Here is a 20,240-nt window from a genome sequence, read left to right as displayed (position 1 = left end):
GGCTGCTGTGACCCCCGGGCCCACCGCGACCCTGCTCTCCACCGCCGACCGCTCCCTCCCCCATCCCCATCCCTGCGGCTCAGGCCCCAGACAGTCACTTGTCCCCAGTCCCTGCTCCCCCCAAACCAAGAGTGCTGGGAGGCTGTCCTCCCTCCTACAGTCACTCACTTAGCAAATACTTCTCGGCACCCACCGCTGACCAGGTGCCGGGACAGAAGTGAAGAGACACAGGCCCTGCCCTGGGCACGGGACACACAGGGGACGTGGGGTGCAGAGGCCCCTCACTGCAGGGCCCGGCTCGGCCCTGTGCAGCCCCTGAGGGCACTGAGCCCACACCCCGGGTGCCCACCTGGATCTTCATGGCCACCTCGCGGCCGCCCTTCATGCGGGCCAGGTGCACCTGCCCGATAGAGGCGGCTGCAAAGGGCCGCTCCTCAAAGTACTCCAGCTTGTCCCGCCAGCTGGGGCCCAGGTCGTTGTTGAGAGTTTTCTGGAGGGAGAGGCCAGGGAGGGGCCATGAGCACCACCAGGGACAGCCTGAGGGGCCCTCCCCAACCCCTCCCGCAGGGCTGCCAGCGCCTGGACCCTGGGCCGCACCGGCCTCACCGTCATCTGCTTCAGCGGCATGAAGTCTGCGCTCTGCCTGACCCGCTCGAAGATCTTGGCCAGATGGGGGTTGATGAAGGCGTCATCTGGAAGGCAGCAGAGCATTCAGAGCGGAAGGCTGACCCCTCGGAAGGAGGGTGCACAGGCCACCTCGATCAGCCCTGCCCAGCAAGGTCTCCCGGGGGGGAGGCCGAGGTACCGCTCTGCCCTTCACACGCTGAACCCAAGGTTCAGAGAAGACGAGGCACAGGCCCAACGCCACACAGCAGGCCCAGCCTCGGGTTCTCCCTGCTCCCGCGGAGCATTTCCCCATTGGCACACAGACCCTTGATACTGCGGACCAAGGCTCCAGAGGGGATGCAGGGACGCTGACCCGTGCACGCTCCTGGCCCGCCTCGGCCAACAACCAAATCCGAGACCCCCGCAGCCCGGCCCACGGCACCCCTCCCCAGCCGGGCACTGGGTGTGTCTGTGCAGCTGGGGCCCTGCCGATGGCGTGCGGGGCAGCGTGTGCCGGGGCCTCTGAACTCACCCTCACCCAGGGACCTGAGGAGGTAGATTCCTTAGAAAGAGCAGGCGTAGCTTTTTATGATTATAAAAGAAAGACATTTAGGGAACAAAGCGTATTAAATGTTTAAAATACCCATAATCTACCTACAGAGAACTACTGATCTCTTTTTTCGTTTTGACCCTTTCCTATGCGTTTTTCCCTGACTGCAGTCACGCTGCCTGGAGACGCTCTGGCTGACTCCCCTCCTGCAGCCGTTTCTCACGAGCACTTGCCACGTCATTGAACAGCTTTCTGAAATATTCTGTAACACACACAGAAGCTTCAACACGCAGCTCACTAGCCGGACAGCGGCTGACTTCAGTTTGTTTATTTGAGGCCAGAAAGAATCCTTCGATGAAGCCGCTCCTGCAGAGCCCTGACCGCATCTCTGAGGCTCTCCGTCCTAGAGGTGGGGCTCACGCACGGAAGGGCTTCCAAGGGGCGCGTGCCACTCCAGAGTCCGCACCGGTACAGGCAGTGCCCGCGCCCACCTGCCTGGGTGGTTATTCCTGTCCTGCACTTGGCCACTTCAGTGAGTCCATCTGACTGCTTGTCGGGGGACTGGCTGTGCTCCCACCCAGGACAGCGGCCCCTCGGGTGCTCCTCCCTGGGAGGCACCATCAGAAGCCCGGAGGGCCCCCCGAACCCCAGCTCTGCTCTGGGGGCTGCAATGAGCCAGCCTCCAGCTCAGCCGCCGCCGTCTCCCCCGGCCTTCCTTCCTCGGGGCCACACAGCCCATGCCCCGGGGTCACGCCACCACAGGCCCGTGAGCTCCCCAAACAGCACCCTCGGACCACCGCGGGGGGCACCAGGGGGCATCAGCCGGACTCTCCCCAACTTTTGAGACGCCAGGACCTCTGGACATGTCAAAACACTCAGAAAGAAGCCAGAAAAACAACCGTGGGCTCCTATTTCAGACACTGTTTTTAAACATCCCAGGTGGGTTAACAGCCAAGCTTCAAACAAGAGAAGCCCGTGGGCAGGAAACCTCCCATCCCTTCCCCTCGGGGCCAGGTGCGGCGCCCCCCACTGCCCGCCCCCAGCTCCCCTCCCTACGCCGCCTCGCCGCCCCCAGCTCCCCTCCCTACGCCGCCTCACCACCCCCAGCTCCCCTCCCTACGCCGCCTCACCGCCCCCAGCCCGCGCAGCCGCACTCACCCTGGATGCTCAGCATCTGGCCCAGCTTGAGCGCCGCCCCGCGCACCTTGCACAGCGTCCGCACGATGCGCTCCGCGTTGGCCTCTGACAGGAAGGGGCTGGAATCCAGCACGGCCTTCTTCCCTGCAGAGAAGCGAAGTCACCATGGCCTCCCTCAGGCGGGGCTGCTGGGCCTGGGATCCCCCAGAGGCCCCTCCACCCGCCCCTGGTTGTGGGTCCAGGGACAATAACAAGACATCAGGGTTTAACACGTTTTGAGTGAGATGCAGTGAAGTCCCAGCACAGAGCTTGACACAAAGGGCTCAGTCAACGTCTTTCCTCCTCGGGGTCCACAAAACCGGCAACGCAACTTTAACCCCACATTTCACACCCACCTCCCAGATGCCGAGGAAGGCCCTCAGGGGCCACCCAGGTCTCCCCGGGCCCACCTCCAACCCCATCCCAACACACACACACACACACACAGGCTCGCCCACGGGGCCTCTCCCTCCATATCAGTCCCTGTCAAGTCACTGTCACTCGCCCCTCAGTGTGCGGGACAAAGGTCACCAGCACCCCTGGACTCTCTGCACAGTCACCTGTGGCCACTGGCTGCAGTGAGAGCGCAGTCCTCAAGGGAGGGGAGCTCAGAGTCAAGGACAGCCTCACCCGGCTGGTGCCAGCTGGCCTGGGGAGAACGCATAGGGACCTCAGGTGTGCAGACAACCTCCATTCAGCACAGTCGGGGGTGGGAGGGTGCAGGCTGGTGACTCAAGGTAAGGAGGAGGGGGTGACCCAGTGGCAGTCGGTTCTTTTCCTGCCCTCTGTCCTGTGAGCCCAGTTAGATCAGGAACCCCTGAGGGCTGCCGCCCACAGAGCCTGGCACCTTCCTCAGCTAGCATCACCACGGGCCTGGCCCAGCGCTCAGAATGGGTCTGAGCTGGGTCCCCAAGGCGCGAACACGGGAGGCGGCCGTCATGCCACTGCCCTCCGTCCGGGGCCGTGCCCAGCACGGCCTCTGATACACCAGGGTGGGTGGGCTGCAGGGGGATGTGAGACTGAAGGCCCACACCTGAGGCAGCTGTTAGGCCTGCGCGGGGTTAGGCTCACCCCAAGGTCCCGGACAGCAGGACAGGGTCCCGGGAAGGGGAGAGATCTCAGCTCCACAGGAAGCAGCCCAGCTGCCGGGGGTCAAGAAAGCTGTAGCCCCTGGGCAGGGCCACTCCAGGGTGTCTGGGCCAAGGAGGGTGCCCAGATCACCCCTCGCCTCGGGGGGCAGCAGGGACAGGCGGCCCTCTATGTCCGCTCTGCCCTCCGCAGCCCCTGGGCCCTGTGGGCCGGGACCTGAGACTGTATCCCTGAGGAGAGGTGGGCGGGGCAGAGACGCCACAGCCCCGGCAGGAGGAGGGAGATCTTCTCCTCTAGGGACACAGCAGCGCCCCCGAGATCCAGGGACGGCGCCCGGCCCTCTTGAGCTTCCCAGGCAGCCGCTCCTCACGGCTGGCCACTGTCCACAGGCTGGAGTCTGGGCCCCTGCCCGGGCAAGGCTGGTTCTGAAAACAACCCGGGGGGAGCCGGGGGTGTTCAAGGGTGTGGTGGGCGCGTGCCCCGCTTAGAAGAGGCTTAGCCCCTGGGGAGGCCTGGGCCAGGCTGGTCGGTGCCCTCCAGGCCCAGGGGTTCCCGGGCCTGCTCAGGAAGCTAGAGCACGTCCCTCTGGGCCTGAGCCCCGTGTCCTGCTCTTGGGCCAGTGGCGCCTAGGCCTCTTGACCCCCAACAAGGGCCACCGCCTCCCTGACAAAGGACACCAGCTGTAACCTTGGGGCCAGTATAGCTTCTTTCCTGCTTGGACGGGGCAGGACGGAGGGCAGCCAGTTTTGGGGGGGGGACGATGGGAGAGGTTGTGCCTGGGGCAGGCTGGCTTCTCACTTCCCAGAGTCTCAGCACCAACACTAAAAATACCCTCCCTAATCCTCTCTGCTCTCCCGTCCCTTCCAAGGACACACACACACATACTCAGGGGCCTGGAGGACAGGCTAGCACCTTCTCCGCAGAGGCCCCCATCCCCTCGAGAGGGTCCTGCAGGTGAAGTGGGGCCACCCAGGTGGCTGGCAGGGCCCCCTTCAGGGCCCCCAGGCTGTAGCTAGGGCCTCAGGGACCACAGCACAGCATGACAGTGGGGGGTCACTCAGGGTCCCCAGGGAAGGGGGGAGGAGGTGTCAAGTACCGGAATGAACTGATGTCCCCTGAATGGGCCAGGGGCAGGGGGCACTCAGCCCAGAACTTCAAGTAAACTTTGAGAAATCCACCAAGTAGATGGCTCTAGCAGGGCTGCTCTCAACAGCCCCCAGGACCCTGCTGAAGGGAAAGCGTCCGGCACCTGCCTAGCCGCCTCCCCCCAACTGGACAAGCCTGGGGGAGGGGACCGGGTAGGGGCTGGGTGGGGCCTCCAGCTGCCCCCTGACCCATCGTCAGAGCATCCTAAGCACGCCAGGTTTCAGAGCAGCCGGTCTGCAGAACATTCTCCATGGAGTACCACCCACAGCCGGCCACCCAGACAAGGGGAACTGAGTGTTCTGACCTGACCCCGGGCTGACCCTGGGAGGCAGGGGACAGAGGAGTCACGATCTTCACCTCAGAGACAAAGCGTCTGAAGCTGGAGAGGTAATGGCCACCCCAGGTCACGAGGTGGGGGAATGGGGGGCCCATGGGGTCTGTTCCAGCAGCTCCCACGCCCCTCGACCACAGCCAAACGGGGAGCCCTGGGCACCTGACCTGGCCAGACCTGGGACCCCAGCGGCTCTGCAGAGCGGGGGCAGAGGCAGGGCCAAACCGGAGGCTCCTATCAGAAGAGGGAAGGTGTGCGGGCCCGGAGGAACCAGGACGGCTGGGTGAGCCAACGTGGGCCAGGACAGGAACAGAACAGCCTTCAGGCCTCAAACTCCAGGGCTGCCATGAACACGGAACACAAGATGAAAGGTGCCCCTGGAGGCCAACCCTCGGGGAACGCAGGTGGGAGCTGGGAGCTGACAGGCCCACCTCTCAGGGCCCACCCTGCCCTCCCCATCAAGGGCCCAGCTCACCTGAGGGGTCCTCAGGGCGGAGGCTCTTCTTGGCGACCTCGGCCAGGGCCCCGAAGCCCAGACCCACGGCCAGACCTGCAAGGAGGAGGTTGAGGGCTCTGGGCATTCGCTCAGGGGCTGCCCACTGCCCGCCACCCACGAGGCCCGGAGCAGCCCCACACAGACACCTGCCTAGCTCCCCTGGGGACCTTCGCTGACACTCCAGGCATCTTGAAAAGGGAGGGGATAAGGAGGTAGGAGATACACAGCTGTTGTTTTCAGAGAAGACCTGCCTCAAGGTTGGTGCTTTCGCTGGAAAAGCCTCCTCCACCGCCACTTCCATCACCTTTGCTACAGGCTCACGCGACAAACACACACACCTCCAAAACAACGTACGACGGAGAAACGCATTGGGCAAGACGCAGCACAAATGGAATGTGGGCCAGGAATGGCTGCAGGCCAAGGACATCCTGACAACACTGGGCACCCCCTTGGGATGCAGCCGCCCACTTCACAGTCTGTGTGAAGAGCCTCCAATACTCTAGAATTCTCTAACCCAGTTCACTTAAGTCGCAAGGAGAGGCATTACCACTGCAATATAAAGCAGTCATTGGTGGGAACTGGAACATTTTGCAAAAGCCATGGGGACTCCCAGGAGCTCAGGCTACAGCCCTCACTTGCGGGGAAGGCCCCACAGGCACTGACGGTGGTCTAAGGACAGTGGGGTACCAGGCCCTCCTTCTCCCGTCAGCAATCTTTGAAATCAAGGTTTATTAACATCTCACTGGTCCAGAGGTTGGAACTGGATGATCCCTACTGTCTAGGGGAGGCCTGAGGAGGCCAGCAGGTGCCACTAAATGCACACAGAAAGCCCAGGAGCCTGGCTCAGGGCCTATTTCCTCTACTGAGATACAGTTCCAGCTGGCTTGGGGGGCGGGAGCACACTAGGCGAGAGAGTGAGGAACATTTGGAGGAGCACGCTGACCACAGCAGGAGGGACAGCAAAGACCCAGGGAAGATGCCAGAGATGCCCCGAGGCCAGTGGGCCTTGGCGAGCACAGCCCTGGGGGGCTGGGAGTCTCACACCTGGCAAGGACACCTGCACGTGCTTCTATATTTTCCAAATTTTCTACAATGATTATGCATTACTTTTATGAAAATTATTATTGAATTTACTGAAAAAGTTATTTAATGAAAAATACATTTTAAAAATCATAAGAGGATAACCCAATTTTTTAAAATGTTTTTGCAGTACATTTGACCCCCCATGACACAACCGTTCACCCTCTGCTTTGCCAGGTAGCTCCTGCCTCATGGGTCAGTGTGAGGATTAAACAGCTGAATAAGAGTGAAGCCCTCCCAGAAGGGCTGGGCGTAGGCAACACTATTCAGGTGTTCGCTATTACTGTCCTTTCTCCTATTCAAAGGGCTAGACCAGTGCTGCCAAAAAAATATAATGCCAGCCACATATATGATTTTAAATTTTCTGGGGGTTATGTTAAAAAAAGGCAAAAAGAAGCATGTGAAAGGAATTCTGATCATATATTTTACTTAGCCCAGTGTATCCAAAACATTATCAATCCAACGAGTACTCAATATACACATCATTAGAGAGATGTTACTTTTTTTATTTTTTTTTTGTACCAAGTCTTCAAAATCCAATGTGCGTTTCGTCCTCGAAGCATGTCTCAGCTTGGACCAGCCACGTTTCAAGTGCTCAACACCCCACGTTGCTGGTGGGGCAGCACAAGGGCAGCACAAGGCAAGTTCTGGCGACCAGAGCAGAGGCCACGGTCATCTGGAAATGCCCCCAAGGACACCCTGGCGTGCTGGGATGGAGCTGCCACGGCCTGTTTCCCTTTGACATCCCAACCCAGCCGCGGAGGACACTGGGCACAGAGCTGCGTCCCCGGTCAAATGGTAACTCCCCTCCCCTCCCCCCACCTCAGCACACTGTCCAACTCAGCAAACGAATGGCAACAGCAACGCTAACCTTCAAACTGCAGTGACCTTCCCCAATATCTCTCCGCCTCTAGATTTTTCTCTGCCTACATCAAGTCCAAAGACAAGCCTACCAAACAGGCAGACGTGTCAAAGGTTACCCAGGCTGGCCACTGAGAGCAGACGCCGAGTGCCCTTGTCTGCAGGGCCCCCAGCTGGGCCCCCTCACACGCTCTGCCGAACTCTTCTCTGGCCCATTCTGGGCTGCTGGGCAGAGCCAAAGCTCTCCAAGGCCAAGGACCGTCACTGAACACTGAATCACGGAGGGAACATTCCGCAAAGCAGGTCGCAGGCTCCTTCTGTGCGCCTGCGAGCTCCCTCAGGGCCAGGCCCGAGGAGCTGACAAGGGATGGGCTCCCCACTGCGGGACCCTGACCTCAGGAGCTCCTGCTCTAGTGAACCAAGAACAGGCTGGCCATCCCGCCATACCCAACCTGGCTGACCTGAAAGCATTCTCAGAACCTTGCAGAGACAGGAGGGCAGAGGCCAGCCAGGCTCTTCGTTCCCCCCGGAGCTGGGTGGCACCTGCAGGCAGCTCCTGGGAGATCAGCGCCTCTGCCTCGGACTCCCCGCGTTGGTGAGGACAGCCCGAGCCCGTGCTCACTCAGTCTCCGGCGTCACCTGAGGCCTTCCACTCCACCTCGGCCCCCCAGCCCTTAGGACAGCACCTGTCCATGTCCGGACCCACAGGCAGGCTCAGCCCGGCCCGCATGGATGTCCCAGGGGAGACCAGCCGCAGAACCAGCTCCGCGGGCCCATGGCCACCACCAGCAGCCTGGCCACCACCCTAACCTGTGAGAAGGCGCCAGCCCTTTCCAAGAAAGTTCCTGACATTTCTCACAAACGGAGATTTTGCAGGCAAGAAACGCGGTGGCAGTGACGAGCAGCAAGGAGCAGGGTCTCCCCAAGGGGGTGGGGGCGCTTTGGGCTGCTTCCCAGGCTGTGGGACTGATCAGGGGGCCCAGGCCACTGGCCCAGCTCCTTCCTCCCCGAAGTCCCTCTGCAGGTCCTCAGAGCCAAATAAGTGCCCCCTGAGCAGCACCCCACAGACACAGAGGAAACAAGTAAATAAAAATCTTCTAACCTTCTAATAAAAACCTCCTCCTGTGAGGAGGCTTAGTGAGGGGCGCCTAACCTGCCAGCACCCCAGGCATGTTTACAGAGCAAGGCTGGACGGAGGTCCTCTGCAGCAGCAAGGGCCAGATCTGAGGGCAAAACCGCTTCACTCACACAGCACCACCCACGTGCCAGGCACTGTTCTCAGGCCTCCCTTTTCCAACACACCCAACAATCCTTCTGATCTGATAAGACAAGAAAGTCCACACAGAAAAGGCAGCGGACAAGGATATTTCCTTCACTTCAAGGTGCTCCCGAACCCTTGGTAATTCCACCTTCTCTTCCATCACCTGCATCCTCCCGCTGTGCCAGCACTGGGCACCGGGAAGAAGAGGGGGCCTGGGAGGGGGCTGCAACCCACAGCATCGCAGGAAGGAGAATAGGAAGGAGCAGTGGACGAAGGTCCCTGTAGAGTGTTCTCAGTTCTCAGAACTAAGCCAGAGTGGGGCGGGGGGGAAGACCTGACAGTCCCTCTGCTGGCTCAGGGGAGACGGGACGAATTCAGGGGCGACAGGCTCAGCCTGCCTGTATCTGTATGATACAGGCCTCCTCAGCCCGGGTCCCAGGACTGTCACAGATGCACATATGGGCCTGGGTGACTGGCAACTGTGGCTCAGCTTCCTCACCTGTAACTGGAGATTATAACTGCCCTAATCTCCTTCACAGAGGCTCTAAGTGACAGAAAATAGACAGAAGAGTCCCTTTTAAAGTTTGCTCCTGGAGAAAGTAGAAACCACGCTCCCTCACCCTGCCAAGGGCACAAACTTTTCTTGGACCTAAAGGGCATCTGTCTTGCTGCCTCAGAGAGCACCGGAGGAGCGCTGGCTACTTAGAGTGGCAGCAAGTGTGCAGCGTGTCCCCAGGAAGTCAGGCACATGGTGCTCAACTCCTTTTGGTAAGTTTTCTCTAGTGCCTACTTGATCTGTTGGTCTCATTTCTATAATCGTCCAGTTCTCCCTCATTTCATAGGTGCAGAGGAGGTAAGACATCTCCTCTGAACCTATAATACTGAAGCACAAATGAAAAATATAGAAAAGAGTAGAGGAGACACACATGACAGAAGGGAAAGATCTAACATATGTGTAACTGGAGTCCCAGAAGGAGAGGAGAAAGAGAACAGGGCAGAAACAATATTTGAAGAAATGACCAGAATTTTCCAAAATTGATGAAAGACATCAAGCACAGATTTAAGAAGCTCTATAATCCCAAGCAGGATAAAAGCAAAGTAAATCATACCCAAGCATGTCACAGTCACACTGCTGGAAAACAAAAGCAAAAGGAAAATTTTAAAAGCAGAGGACAAAATACAAATTACTTTCAAAGGAGCAGCAATAAAACGAATAGCTAAGTTTTCAACAGAAACAATGGAAGTTAAGAAGACAACTGAGGGACTTCTCTGGTGGTCCAGTGGTTAAGACTTTGCGCTTCCACTGCAGGGGGCGCGGGTTCAATCCCTGGTCAGGGAGCTAAGATCGCACATGCCGCATGGTGTGGCCAAAAAACAAAACAAAACAAAAAAAAGAAGACAATGGAATAATATTGCTAAAGTGTCCAAAAGAATTAATTTTGAACATGGAGTATTATACCCAGCCAAAATACCTTCTAAAACAAAAGTGTAATAAAGACATTTACACACAAATAAAAACAGAGAATTAATGATTACCACTCTGCACTACAAAAAAAGAGAAAAGGTAGTTCTGCAGAGAAGAAGAAAATTACCCCAAAAGTAATTCTAATATAAAAATGAAGGGAGAGGGCTTCCCTGGTGGCGCAGTGGTTGAGAGTCCGCCTGCCGATGCAGGGGACGCGGGTTTGTGCCCCGGTCTGGGAGGATCCCACATGCCACGGAGCGGCTGGGCCCGTGAGCCATGGCCGCTGAGCCTGCGCGTCCGGAGCCTGTGCTCCGCAACAGGAGAGGCCACAACGGTGAAAGGCCCGTGTACAGCAAAAAAAAAAAAAAAAAAAATGAAGGGAGAAAGAAACACAAAAAGGGTAAATATGTGTCTAATCTAAATTCATATGGGCTATACAAAGAAATGACATCTTGTAAGGTTTAACATATCTTAATAATTTAGTATATAATATGAAACATGTAGAAACAAAATACATATCCACGTTAACACACACACACACACACACACACACACACACACACAAAGGGATTTAAACTGTTCTGAAGTGCTAGCATTACTGCAGAAGTAGTCAAAATAATCATTTCTATTACATTGTAGTAAGTCAAGAATGTATGCTGTAATCAAGAGAAACCACTAAAAGTATAGTAGAATAATAACACACAAACTAATAAAGAGAAAACATGTACAAGAAAAAAATCTCTTTAATTCAAAAGAAGGCAAGGCAAGTGGGGAGAGGGAAGGGGAAAGGGGGAAGAAAGGGGTAGGGAATTAAGAGGTACAAACTACTATGTATAAAATAAATAAGCTACTAGGATATATAGTACAGCACAGGGAATATAGCCAATACTTTATAATAGCTACAAATGGAATCTAACCTTTAAAAATTGTGAATCCCTATGTTGTACACTTGAAACTTACATAGTATTATACATCAACTATACCTCAACTTAAAAAAAGGTAAAAATTTTTAAAAAGAAAGTAGGACAGAAGAGAAAAAAAGGGAACAGAATGGATGGGTCAAACAGTAAACAAAGACTAAGACAGTAAATATAAACCCCAATACATCAGCAACTCCATTAAATGTAAATGAACTAAATACTCACATTATAAGACTAAGATTAATGGTCTGTACCTAAATCACAGGAAAAGAAAATATATATATGCTGCTTACAAAAGACACACCTTAAATATAAGGATACAAAAGGTTGAAAGGAGAAGGAAGGAAAAAGATATACGATACAAACATTGACCACCACCTCCCAAAAGAACAGCTGGAAAACAGCTATACTAATATCAGACAATGTAGACTTTCATAGAGATAAGAGAGGTAAGACATAATAATAAAGGAGTCAATCCCCAGGAGGATATAAGAATTCTAAATCTGTAAGCAACCAATAACACAGCTTCAAAACATTAAAGTAAAAATTGACAGAACTAAGAGGTAGGTAAATCCATGATCACAGCATAAGACTGTTAAATGTCTCTTTTGATAGCTGACAGAATAAACATACCATCTAGAAAAATGGTACAGATGATCTTATTTGCAAAGCAGAAACAGAGACACAGATGTAGAGAACAAATGTATGAATGCCAAGGGGGAAAGAGGTAGGGTGGGAGGAATTCGTAGACTGGGATTGACACCTTTACTTTATTGTTACTATGTGTAAAGCAGACAACTGATGGGAACATACCATAGCACAGGGAAATCTACCTAATGCCCTGTGGTAACCTAAATGGAAGGGAAGTCCAAAACGGAGGGGATATCTGTTTTTGTATGGCTGATTCATTTTGTTGTGCAGTGGAGGCTAACACAACATTGTAAAGCAACCATACTCCAATAAAAATTAATTTAAAAAAGAATTTTAAAAAGAAGTTTAAAAAAGAACAAAAGAATACACATACCAAAAAAATCATTAAAAGATCCGACTAATATGAGTAACAAACTAGGCTAGACAGATAGATAAACTGCACCTGACAGTGCCAGAATTCTTTTCAGATACACATGGAACATTTACCAGTATATTCCCATTGGAGACAATGGCAAGACCCCTATTTCACAGAAAGGCAAACCAAGGCAATACCCAAGGTCACAGGAAGCAGGGCCGGAATTATAACCCAAATCTTATGATGACCTGAAGCCCAGTTCTGACCCCAAATCCAATATCTAATGCTATCTTTCATTTCATTCTCCAACAAAAGCTAATATCCAAAGATCACCATGGCCCATAGCATCAGAGCCATAATGTCCCACAGCCCAATTAGACCTAGAGTTCCTGCGCCATCTCAGCATCAGAATGAGCCACCCAGATGGAAAGCCCTGCCTCCTGCCTCTATACAGCTGAATACCTGCTGCTGACCTTCCCAAATACAATCCTACCCCCTGAGATCTAGAGCAATCCCTTTCTTTCACACCTGCAGTGTAACAACTTCCTAAAGTCTGTTAGTCTACACCTCAAAACCATCTCGCCCTCATGAGGGGAAGAAAGGCCAGAAGTATTTTCTAGGAGAAGAAAGTAGGGCAGTGTTACTTCCAACTGTCTAGATAATGACCCACCAGTAAGCCATATACTCCACAATGCAATGAAGAACGTACATCAGTAGGATATTTAGATCTCTGAAACAGAAATATTTTTGCAACATGTGCAGTTCTAAGGATCTATGATACTAATTCTGATCCTTTTCTATTCAATTCCATTCTATTTAATTTGTTTTTTAAATGCCAGTCCTGACCCACTAAACTGATTTCACACTCACTAAAGGGTCACAAACCCCAGTTTGAAAACCTCTGGATAAGGTAGAAGGCCCAGAATTCACCTCTGGGGCCAGAACTTCACGTTCTTTCCAGACCTGGCTCCTCTTTGCTCCCCTCCTGCCACCTCTAATCCTGAAACATGAGCTGCCAACTGCTTGGGCAACAACGTGTGCAGCTGAGAATCACAGCTGTGAGCAGATCTCCAGCACAGACTCTGAAGGGCGGCTCCAGGCATCAGGCAGCTGTCAGCAAGGGCTCAAGAGGCTCCTGATGGTGCAAAGCCCCTACAAAGACCAGGGTCTCTCCTCACCCCAACCCCAGCTCCCTCTGGCAGCCCACGTCCCCCACGCCTTGAGGGGAGCCCTGTACCCTGGTTTTAACGAAGTTGACTTTTTGTCCTACACACCTTCCTATACAACCGCTTTCACTTCAGTCTGCTTTCCTTAACCCACCCCCCAAAAAGGCCTGACTCCTGCCTGCTTCACCAGGACCTCCGTCAGATACTAACTGGCCATCACGACCTTCATCCTAACCACTTTTCCCAAACAGGTCCTCCACTACCCCACCCCAGCAAAGACTCACGAGAGAGGCTTACACCCATCCTAAAATACATCAGTCAAACTAAGCCTTACGGGGACAGAGCTCTGCGGTGAGCCCTGGTCTGCAGTGAGGGGAGGAGGATTATAGGTTACAGAGAAAGACTAACTACAAAGTAAGAAGAGAACAGTTCCTGCCCTCAAATTAATGGGGGAGAGAACAGAATCTCCATCTAATACTTTAAGAATAATAAATGTCCCAACTAATAGCCACTGAGCAAAGCAGGGCAAGTGACATGTCTTCTGGGGAATAAGGACCACTGGAAGCCCCCAGAGCAGCCCATTCTGGTAGTGGCACCCCAGGGAGTTAGTGTTCTACGAGGAACTGCTTAAAACGCTACCCCATTAAAGTGAAATGAAGCAATAATTTTGTGCTGAAACTCAGATGACACTGTATGCTGGATTCCTGAAAAGCTAAGTAGCAGCAGATGCCACACTTTAAGATAACAATTATGGAAGAAAACCTCAGAGTTGAGAAAATTCTATCCAATTAACCTAGTTTTGCTCTGCACCTAAGGAAGGCAGCCAGCCTTCCTTCAACGTTAGAACCCACACATCAGGCCAGCTTCCAGAGGGCCAGGCTAACAGGGAGCACAGATCCACCCCTGAACAAGGAGTAAGACGGGGTCTCCACAAGAGAAGAGGCAGCCGGGGAGAGCAGCGTGCCCGATGTGCGGTCCGTAGGAGGGGAGACGTACAAACCAGCAAAGCAAAAGGCAGGTAGGTAAAGGCTCAGACACGCGAGAGCGGGCCTGCATGACTAGTCAGCACCGGCATCAACATGAACCCATCAATGAGACCACCGTCACACAGAGCCGCGCAAATGAGCACCTGCCCCAGGTGGGCACGCGAATCAGGTTACCAAGGCTGTTACTTTCATTAACTATTGTCTGGAGAACCTACTGAGGATAAGCGGGCTTTAGAGAAGTCACTCCATCTTCAAGCAGAACCATAGCAAAGGACGGCACTTTCAACAGGAACATCCTGGTCAGATATGACAATACAATGTCATAAAAGCAGAGACAACTGCTGTAAACCTTCACTATAAAATGATCCTCCAACTTGGACGAAGAGAGCACAGGGGGGTACTGGACACAACGGCTATGCAAACCCCTAAAGAAAAGAACAAACTCACAACTCCTCAGCACACTGAAATGGAGGACAGCAGCTCGGGGCCACGGCACCTCGTTATCATTCCACTGATGCCCGCAGGCCCGTGGGAATCCAGCAAACGGGTCCCCAAATGGCTGGGCAAAAACCACTGGGTCCAGGAGCCGAAGAGCCCCACTGTCCCACCTCCTCCCTGCAGGGGCCTCCAAAGGCCTGAGTGAAGCGCGGACGCTGCAGACGCTGCCCTCCGAGAAGCAAAGCCGCAGCCCACAGCGTGGAATCAGCCACGCATCGATCCCCAGGGGTGAGCTGAGGCAGAGACTGAATCTCCCACCCACGGAAAACATCCCGGCATGGCTAACACAGGAGCTACCACGCTCCCCGGGGCAGCCCTGGGTCCCCGGCCTCCCCGCCTCACGCAGACCCCACGGTGGCCCCCGCACCACTCACCGGGACTGGGACCTCACCTCCAAAGTTGGCCAACCGCCCAATCCGCGTAACTGGCACCTTCCGCTCGCGAGCCCGCTCACTGAGCTAGAGGGCGAAAAGAAAGAGACCTCCGGGGATCAGTGAACAGGGACAGGACCGACCTTCAGGGGTTCACACCGTCCCCCGCACGCCCTCTCCACCCCCAAAGGCAGCAGCTCCGCCCAGCAGCACACGCCTCCCAGAAGAGGCCTCCGTGTGCCTGACATTCCAGGCCACGGCACCCAAAGAATGTCCCCGAAGAGGGGGCCTGACACCAGCAGCACCGTGGGAAGCCCCCAGCCCCACCCTGGGGGCCCCCTGCACACACCATCTGCTTGTGGGGCTTGCTCTCCGGACGAGCCTTGGCCTGCCGGGCCTTCTCAATGTCCTCGGCCGTCAGGCCCCCCACAGGGGACTGGTCCTGGTGGTAGAACCTTCGCTGCAGGCCCGTGGCAGAGAATGGGTCTCTGGGGTCCGCAAAGAGCGGCCCGTTCACCCTGCCCATAGGGGAGGCGGCCTGGCCCCGGAGCCCGCCTTCCCCAAAGGGTCCGCTGGCAACATAGGCAGGAGCTGGGCCCTGGCTGCGGGCGTGATCCCAGGGCGGAGGGGACTGATCGGGGGAGGGGGCCGCAGACGGCTCCTCGGAGGCGCCCTCGGCCCTCAGCCCTGAGGGGTGGAATTCTGCTTGCGGGTCGTCAGAGCTCTTGGTGTAAGACTCTTCATGCTTCTCCTGACCCTGCAGGGAACAAACGGCACCGTGAGAGGAGCAAGAGGCCGGCCAGGAGCCCCTCCCTGTGCGCATCCCCTTCTGGCCAGAACAGCACACCAGCGCGTCCCACCCTCTGACCCTCTGGAGGGCCCTACCATGTCACCCCCGTGGCCCGTGGCCAGTGCCGGAGTCGAGCAGCAGCCCAGGAGCCGGGAGGCCCGGATTCCAGCCCTGCTCCTGCCAGGGCTCTGCCGTGTGGGCCCCGGCAAGCCGGCCGCCCGTGGTCCCTGAGCGCCCGCTGGGTGCCCGGCCCAGACCAGGGGAGCGACCACTCTCCCGGCAGGAAGCTCCTCACCTGTAAATCCGGGCCAAGAGCAGCTCCCAGGGCTTTGGGGAAGGGGAACCAGGGCAAAAGATGGGGAAAGCTTTGAGAAGCAAGAGCACAACCGGAGACCAGAGGAGGCGAGCGCAGCACACAGGCAGGGCCACCCTGCCTCTCCAGGCCAGCGCCTTGCGCGCCCCCCGAGGGGCTCTCCCCAGAGGGCTTGTCACATCCAGGACCTGGCCCAGCTCTTCCAGGAGCAGGGGGTACAGGACAGGAGAGGAGGGGGAGAGAACACCATGTTTTCCCTGCAACGGTCACCGAGACCTGAGCTTCAGGCCCAGGTTCTTTCCACTTTTGAACCCCTCGCGACCTGGAGAGAGTTCCTGAGCCCTCTCTGCCACTTCCTCATCTGAAAAGAGGGCTCCCCCCACAGTCACAGAGTTACGTGCAGCACAGACGGGGCCAGGGGAACAGGGCCAAGAAGGCTATAATTAGAACAGCACTGACTCCTGAAGGGAGGTCGGGGACCTGGATTCCCTGATTCCACTGAAATGGACTCAGTGCACGGAGTGTGGCCTGTAGGTTCTGCAGAAACAGCAGTAGACCCCAAAGCCTTCTCACTCTCAGCTTTATAAGACACTGTGGGATCTAAGCAGATAAGATTTGCCCTCCAGAGGAAGGAAAGAGACAGGCTGTTACTTTCATTTCGTAAGTGGCAAACAGAGGCCGAGAGAGCTAAAATAATCTGGTAAAGACCCACCAGGCGGCCAACAGCAGAGCAGGTATCCCGAGCCAGGGCCTGCCCCGCGGGCCGCCCCGAGGCCGCCTGACAGCACCTTCCTTGGAGCAGAAATGAATTCTATTTGGAATCAAGGGGCACCTGTCAGATGGCCAGGGAAGCCCTGGAGTGAGGGAGTCTGGGACAGGGTCCGAGAGCCACGTAACTCCTGTAGCTCCCACACCAGCCGCGGGCTCACCGCTCCTTCTGCCCCACTACTCCAGCGCTGGCCACCGGCCCTGCGTGACCATAAGCTGTTTATGTGGCAGCCAAGGGGCCTCAGTGTCTCAACGGGACCAGACTCAGTAAGTGTCTGCCGAATGAATAAGTGAACAAATCCCTTGAGGAGCTAGAGGGAGAGAGGTTCCTGGAGTACCTGCGCCTCCGCCCCCTCACAGACAGGGGAGGAACCCACATCTGAGTGTGCAGGGAGAGAATGGGAGTGCACTGGAGACCATCGCCCTGCTCGGCGCCTCCTTTGCGGTGGGGGACCGCCACTCCCTCCTACCTCCGAGGGGCTGTCCCAGGGGATGGCCCTGCCTCTTCCAAGGACCGGGGCCAGGCCCGTCCGAGGCGAGCAGAGGGGTGAGCGGGGAGCCTGGGCTCCCTCTCACCCTTCAGGGAGGCCTGCCCACGTCTAGCATGCTCCTCTCCTGGGCGGCCCAAGGGTGCTGGGCAACCTCACTTCCTGGGTGCTCCAAGGCAAACACCCAACAGGAAGGCGATGGCTCCTCACCAGCGAAGGCACCAAATGAGGCTGCCAGGGCTCAGCCCAGCCTCAGCAGAGAGAGGGCGGGCGGGGAGTCTGAGACTGGGAAGAGGACACAGGATGCCGGTGCTGTCAATCAGTAATCACATCGAACTGCTTAGTCTCAGTTTCCCCATCTGAGAAAGGGGGAAGCATTTGGGTCTGCACCCCTCCCAGGACAGCTGTGAGGCTTGTAAGAGGTCACAGGTGTGAACACCTCTGCAAGCTGAAGGTATCTGTGTAGAGAGAGAGAGACACAGTACCGCCACTGGACCCTTAGAGAGCATGAGGGGAGAGGTGGGAATCCTAACTCTGAGAATGACCAGAGGCCGGCGGGCTGGGATGTCCCACAGCCTGGAGGAGCATGCGTGTCCTTGTCCAGAAGGTCAGAGCAGAAATGGGAGGAGTGCGGCAGCAGGGCACCCTTGCAGCACAGCTCCCAACATACACATGCCCAGGGGCACACATGCGTGCACATGCGCACGCGCACACACACACGCCCCCTCCCCATGCCCTCAGACTGTCAGGAACAGGGGTGGGGACATGCAGGTGATGCCACGGTGGATGGCACTCCGCTACAGCAGGCCGTGTTGACAACCACAGCTCCAGCACTCGTTTTTGCTTAAAACCCTCCCCTTGGATGGTGAAACGTCAAGGCCCCCTCCCACTGGCACCCCGCCCACTGCCAACTGGCCTCCTTACCTGCACCTGCCCCAAGACCATGCCGATCTGCTCTGCGGCCGTGGACTGCAGGGCCCCGGCCGCCATAATGAGCTCCCTGCCGAGGCCCAGGTGCTGCAGGTGGGTCTCCACGGCCGCCTGGGTCAGCTTGGCAAGGCCTTTGACCACCATGATGGTGTCCCCCAACATGGAAGCCATCCTTCAGGGCTGGAAGAGAGTGGGCCAAGTCAGGGTCGGGGCTCCACGCCTCACACAGCGTCGCACTCACACGGGCCACCTCTACCCCAAACTATGGCTGTTTGGTTTTTCCAGTGACCTCCCCTTCTGATCCAGGTTGACTGAGAGAAAAGAGAGGAAGGGCCCAGGGTTCAAGGTAAACGGAGTGACTCCCCACACAGCAGCGCGCCGAGCAGGAAGAGAGAGTCCGTGGAGTCAGTGCTGTGCGCCTGGACCATGTTTCCTCACCTGGGCCTCACAGCCACCTCGTGGCACAGACAAGTAAAGGGATTTGCCCGAAGTCTCTCAGCCACCAAGTGGCAGAACCAGGACTTGAATCTGGGTGTCCTGATTTAGTCCAGAGCTCTTCCCTCTGGACCAAAACCGTAGGCTGGGGAAGGAATGAATCAGGAGGGAAGGGAGCAAGGCACAACCTCTGAAAGAATGACATAGCCCAAGGACATGACATAAACTGATTAGAACTAAATGGGTCCAAGATGGCGGAGACGTCAACTTCCACTAGACCTTGAGCCTCAGTATACGCTCATTGTAACGCATCAGCAAGCTAAATGACACATCCACAGGCGCCACGACAGTTCCAAGACCAACCATAAGGATCAAAAAGTGGGCCGTGGCCCAATTCCTGGAAATCCCCGCCCGTTCCTGAAATAGCTGGAATACCCCTCCCACTCATTAGCCTATGAAATTACCCACCCCTATAAAAACCGACAACCCCATACCCTGGTGCCTTTCTCACCTTCCTAGATGGCCCACACTCTGTCTGTGGAGTGTGTTTCTCTCTAAATAAATCCACTGTCTCTCACTGAATTCTTCCTGCGATGAGACACCAAGAACCTGAGCTTCAGAGCCTGAACCAAGATGAAAGAGTAGAAGGACGTGCTCTCACTCCCTCCTGTGAGAACACCAGAATCACAACTAGCTGCTGGACAATCATCGACAGGAAGACACGGGAACTCACCAAAAAAGATACCCCACATCCAAAGACAAAGGAGAAGCCACAATGAGACGGTAGGAGGGGTGCAATCACAGCAAAATCAAATCCCATAACTGTGGGTGGGTGACTCACAGACTGGAGAACACTTATACCACAGAAGTCCACCCACTGGAGTGAAGGTTCTGAGCCCCATGTCAGGCTTCCCAACGTGGGGGGGCGGCAACGGGAGGGGGAATTCCTAGAGAATCAGACTTTGAAGCCTAGTGGGATTTGATGCAGGACTGGGGGAAACAAAGTCTCCACTCTTGGAGGGCACACACAAACTGATGTGCGCATAGGGACCCAGGGGAAGGAGCAGTGACCCCAGGGGAGACTGAACCAGGCCTACCTGCTAGTGTTGGAAGGTCTCCTGCAGAGGCAGGGGGTGGCTGTGGCTCACCGTGGGGACAAGAACACTGGCAGCAGAAGTTCTGGAAAGTACTCCTTGGCGTGAGCCCTCCCAGAGTCTGCCATTAGCCCCACCAAAGAGCCCAGGTAGGCTCCAGTGTTGGGTCGCCTCAGGCCAAAAAACCAACAGGGAGGGAACCTAGCCCCACCCATCAGCAGTCAAGCAGATTAAAGTTTTACTGAGCTCTGCCCACCAGAGCAACAGTCATCTCTACCCACCACCAGTCCCTCCTATCAGGAAACTTGCACAAGCCTCTTAGATAGCCTCATCCACCAGAGGGCAGACAACAGAAGCAAGAACTACAATCCTGCAGCCTGTGGAACAAAAACCACATTCACAGAAAGATAGACA

General features: G+C 55.7%; 1 protein-coding gene across 1 annotated transcript in view; it reads right to left on the bottom strand.

The window, feature by feature from the left end:
- The window catches only part of COQ8A (coenzyme Q8A), a 49,409-nt gene that overhangs the window by 3,720 nt on the left and 25,449 nt on the right, over nt 1-20,240 (bottom strand). Inside the window, exons 2-8 of the mRNA XM_027122384.1 lie at nt 18,292-18,477; nt 15,358-15,765; nt 15,029-15,095; nt 5,374-5,448; nt 2,315-2,437; nt 607-692; nt 350-490 (exon numbers count right to left, since the gene is read on the bottom strand). Of these exons, the coding sequence (XP_026978185.1) occupies nt 350-490; nt 607-692; nt 2,315-2,437; nt 5,374-5,448; nt 15,029-15,095; nt 15,358-15,765; nt 18,292-18,468 (1,077 nt within the window). The 5' untranslated portion in view covers nt 18,469-18,477. The remainder of the gene's footprint in view (nt 1-349; nt 491-606; nt 693-2,314; nt 2,438-5,373; nt 5,449-15,028; nt 15,096-15,357; nt 15,766-18,291; nt 18,478-20,240) is intronic.

The sequence above is a fragment of the Aethalodelphis obliquidens genome, unplaced genomic scaffold (genome assembly GCF_003676395.1).
Source record: "Aethalodelphis obliquidens isolate GAN/ISIS:26980383/991018 unplaced genomic scaffold, ASM367639v1 scaffold24, whole genome shotgun sequence".
Classification (NCBI taxonomy): Eukaryota; Metazoa; Chordata; class Mammalia; order Artiodactyla; family Delphinidae; genus Aethalodelphis; species Aethalodelphis obliquidens.
The sequence above is the reverse complement of the archived record's forward strand: the minus strand, read 5'-3'. Positions and strand labels throughout refer to the sequence as shown.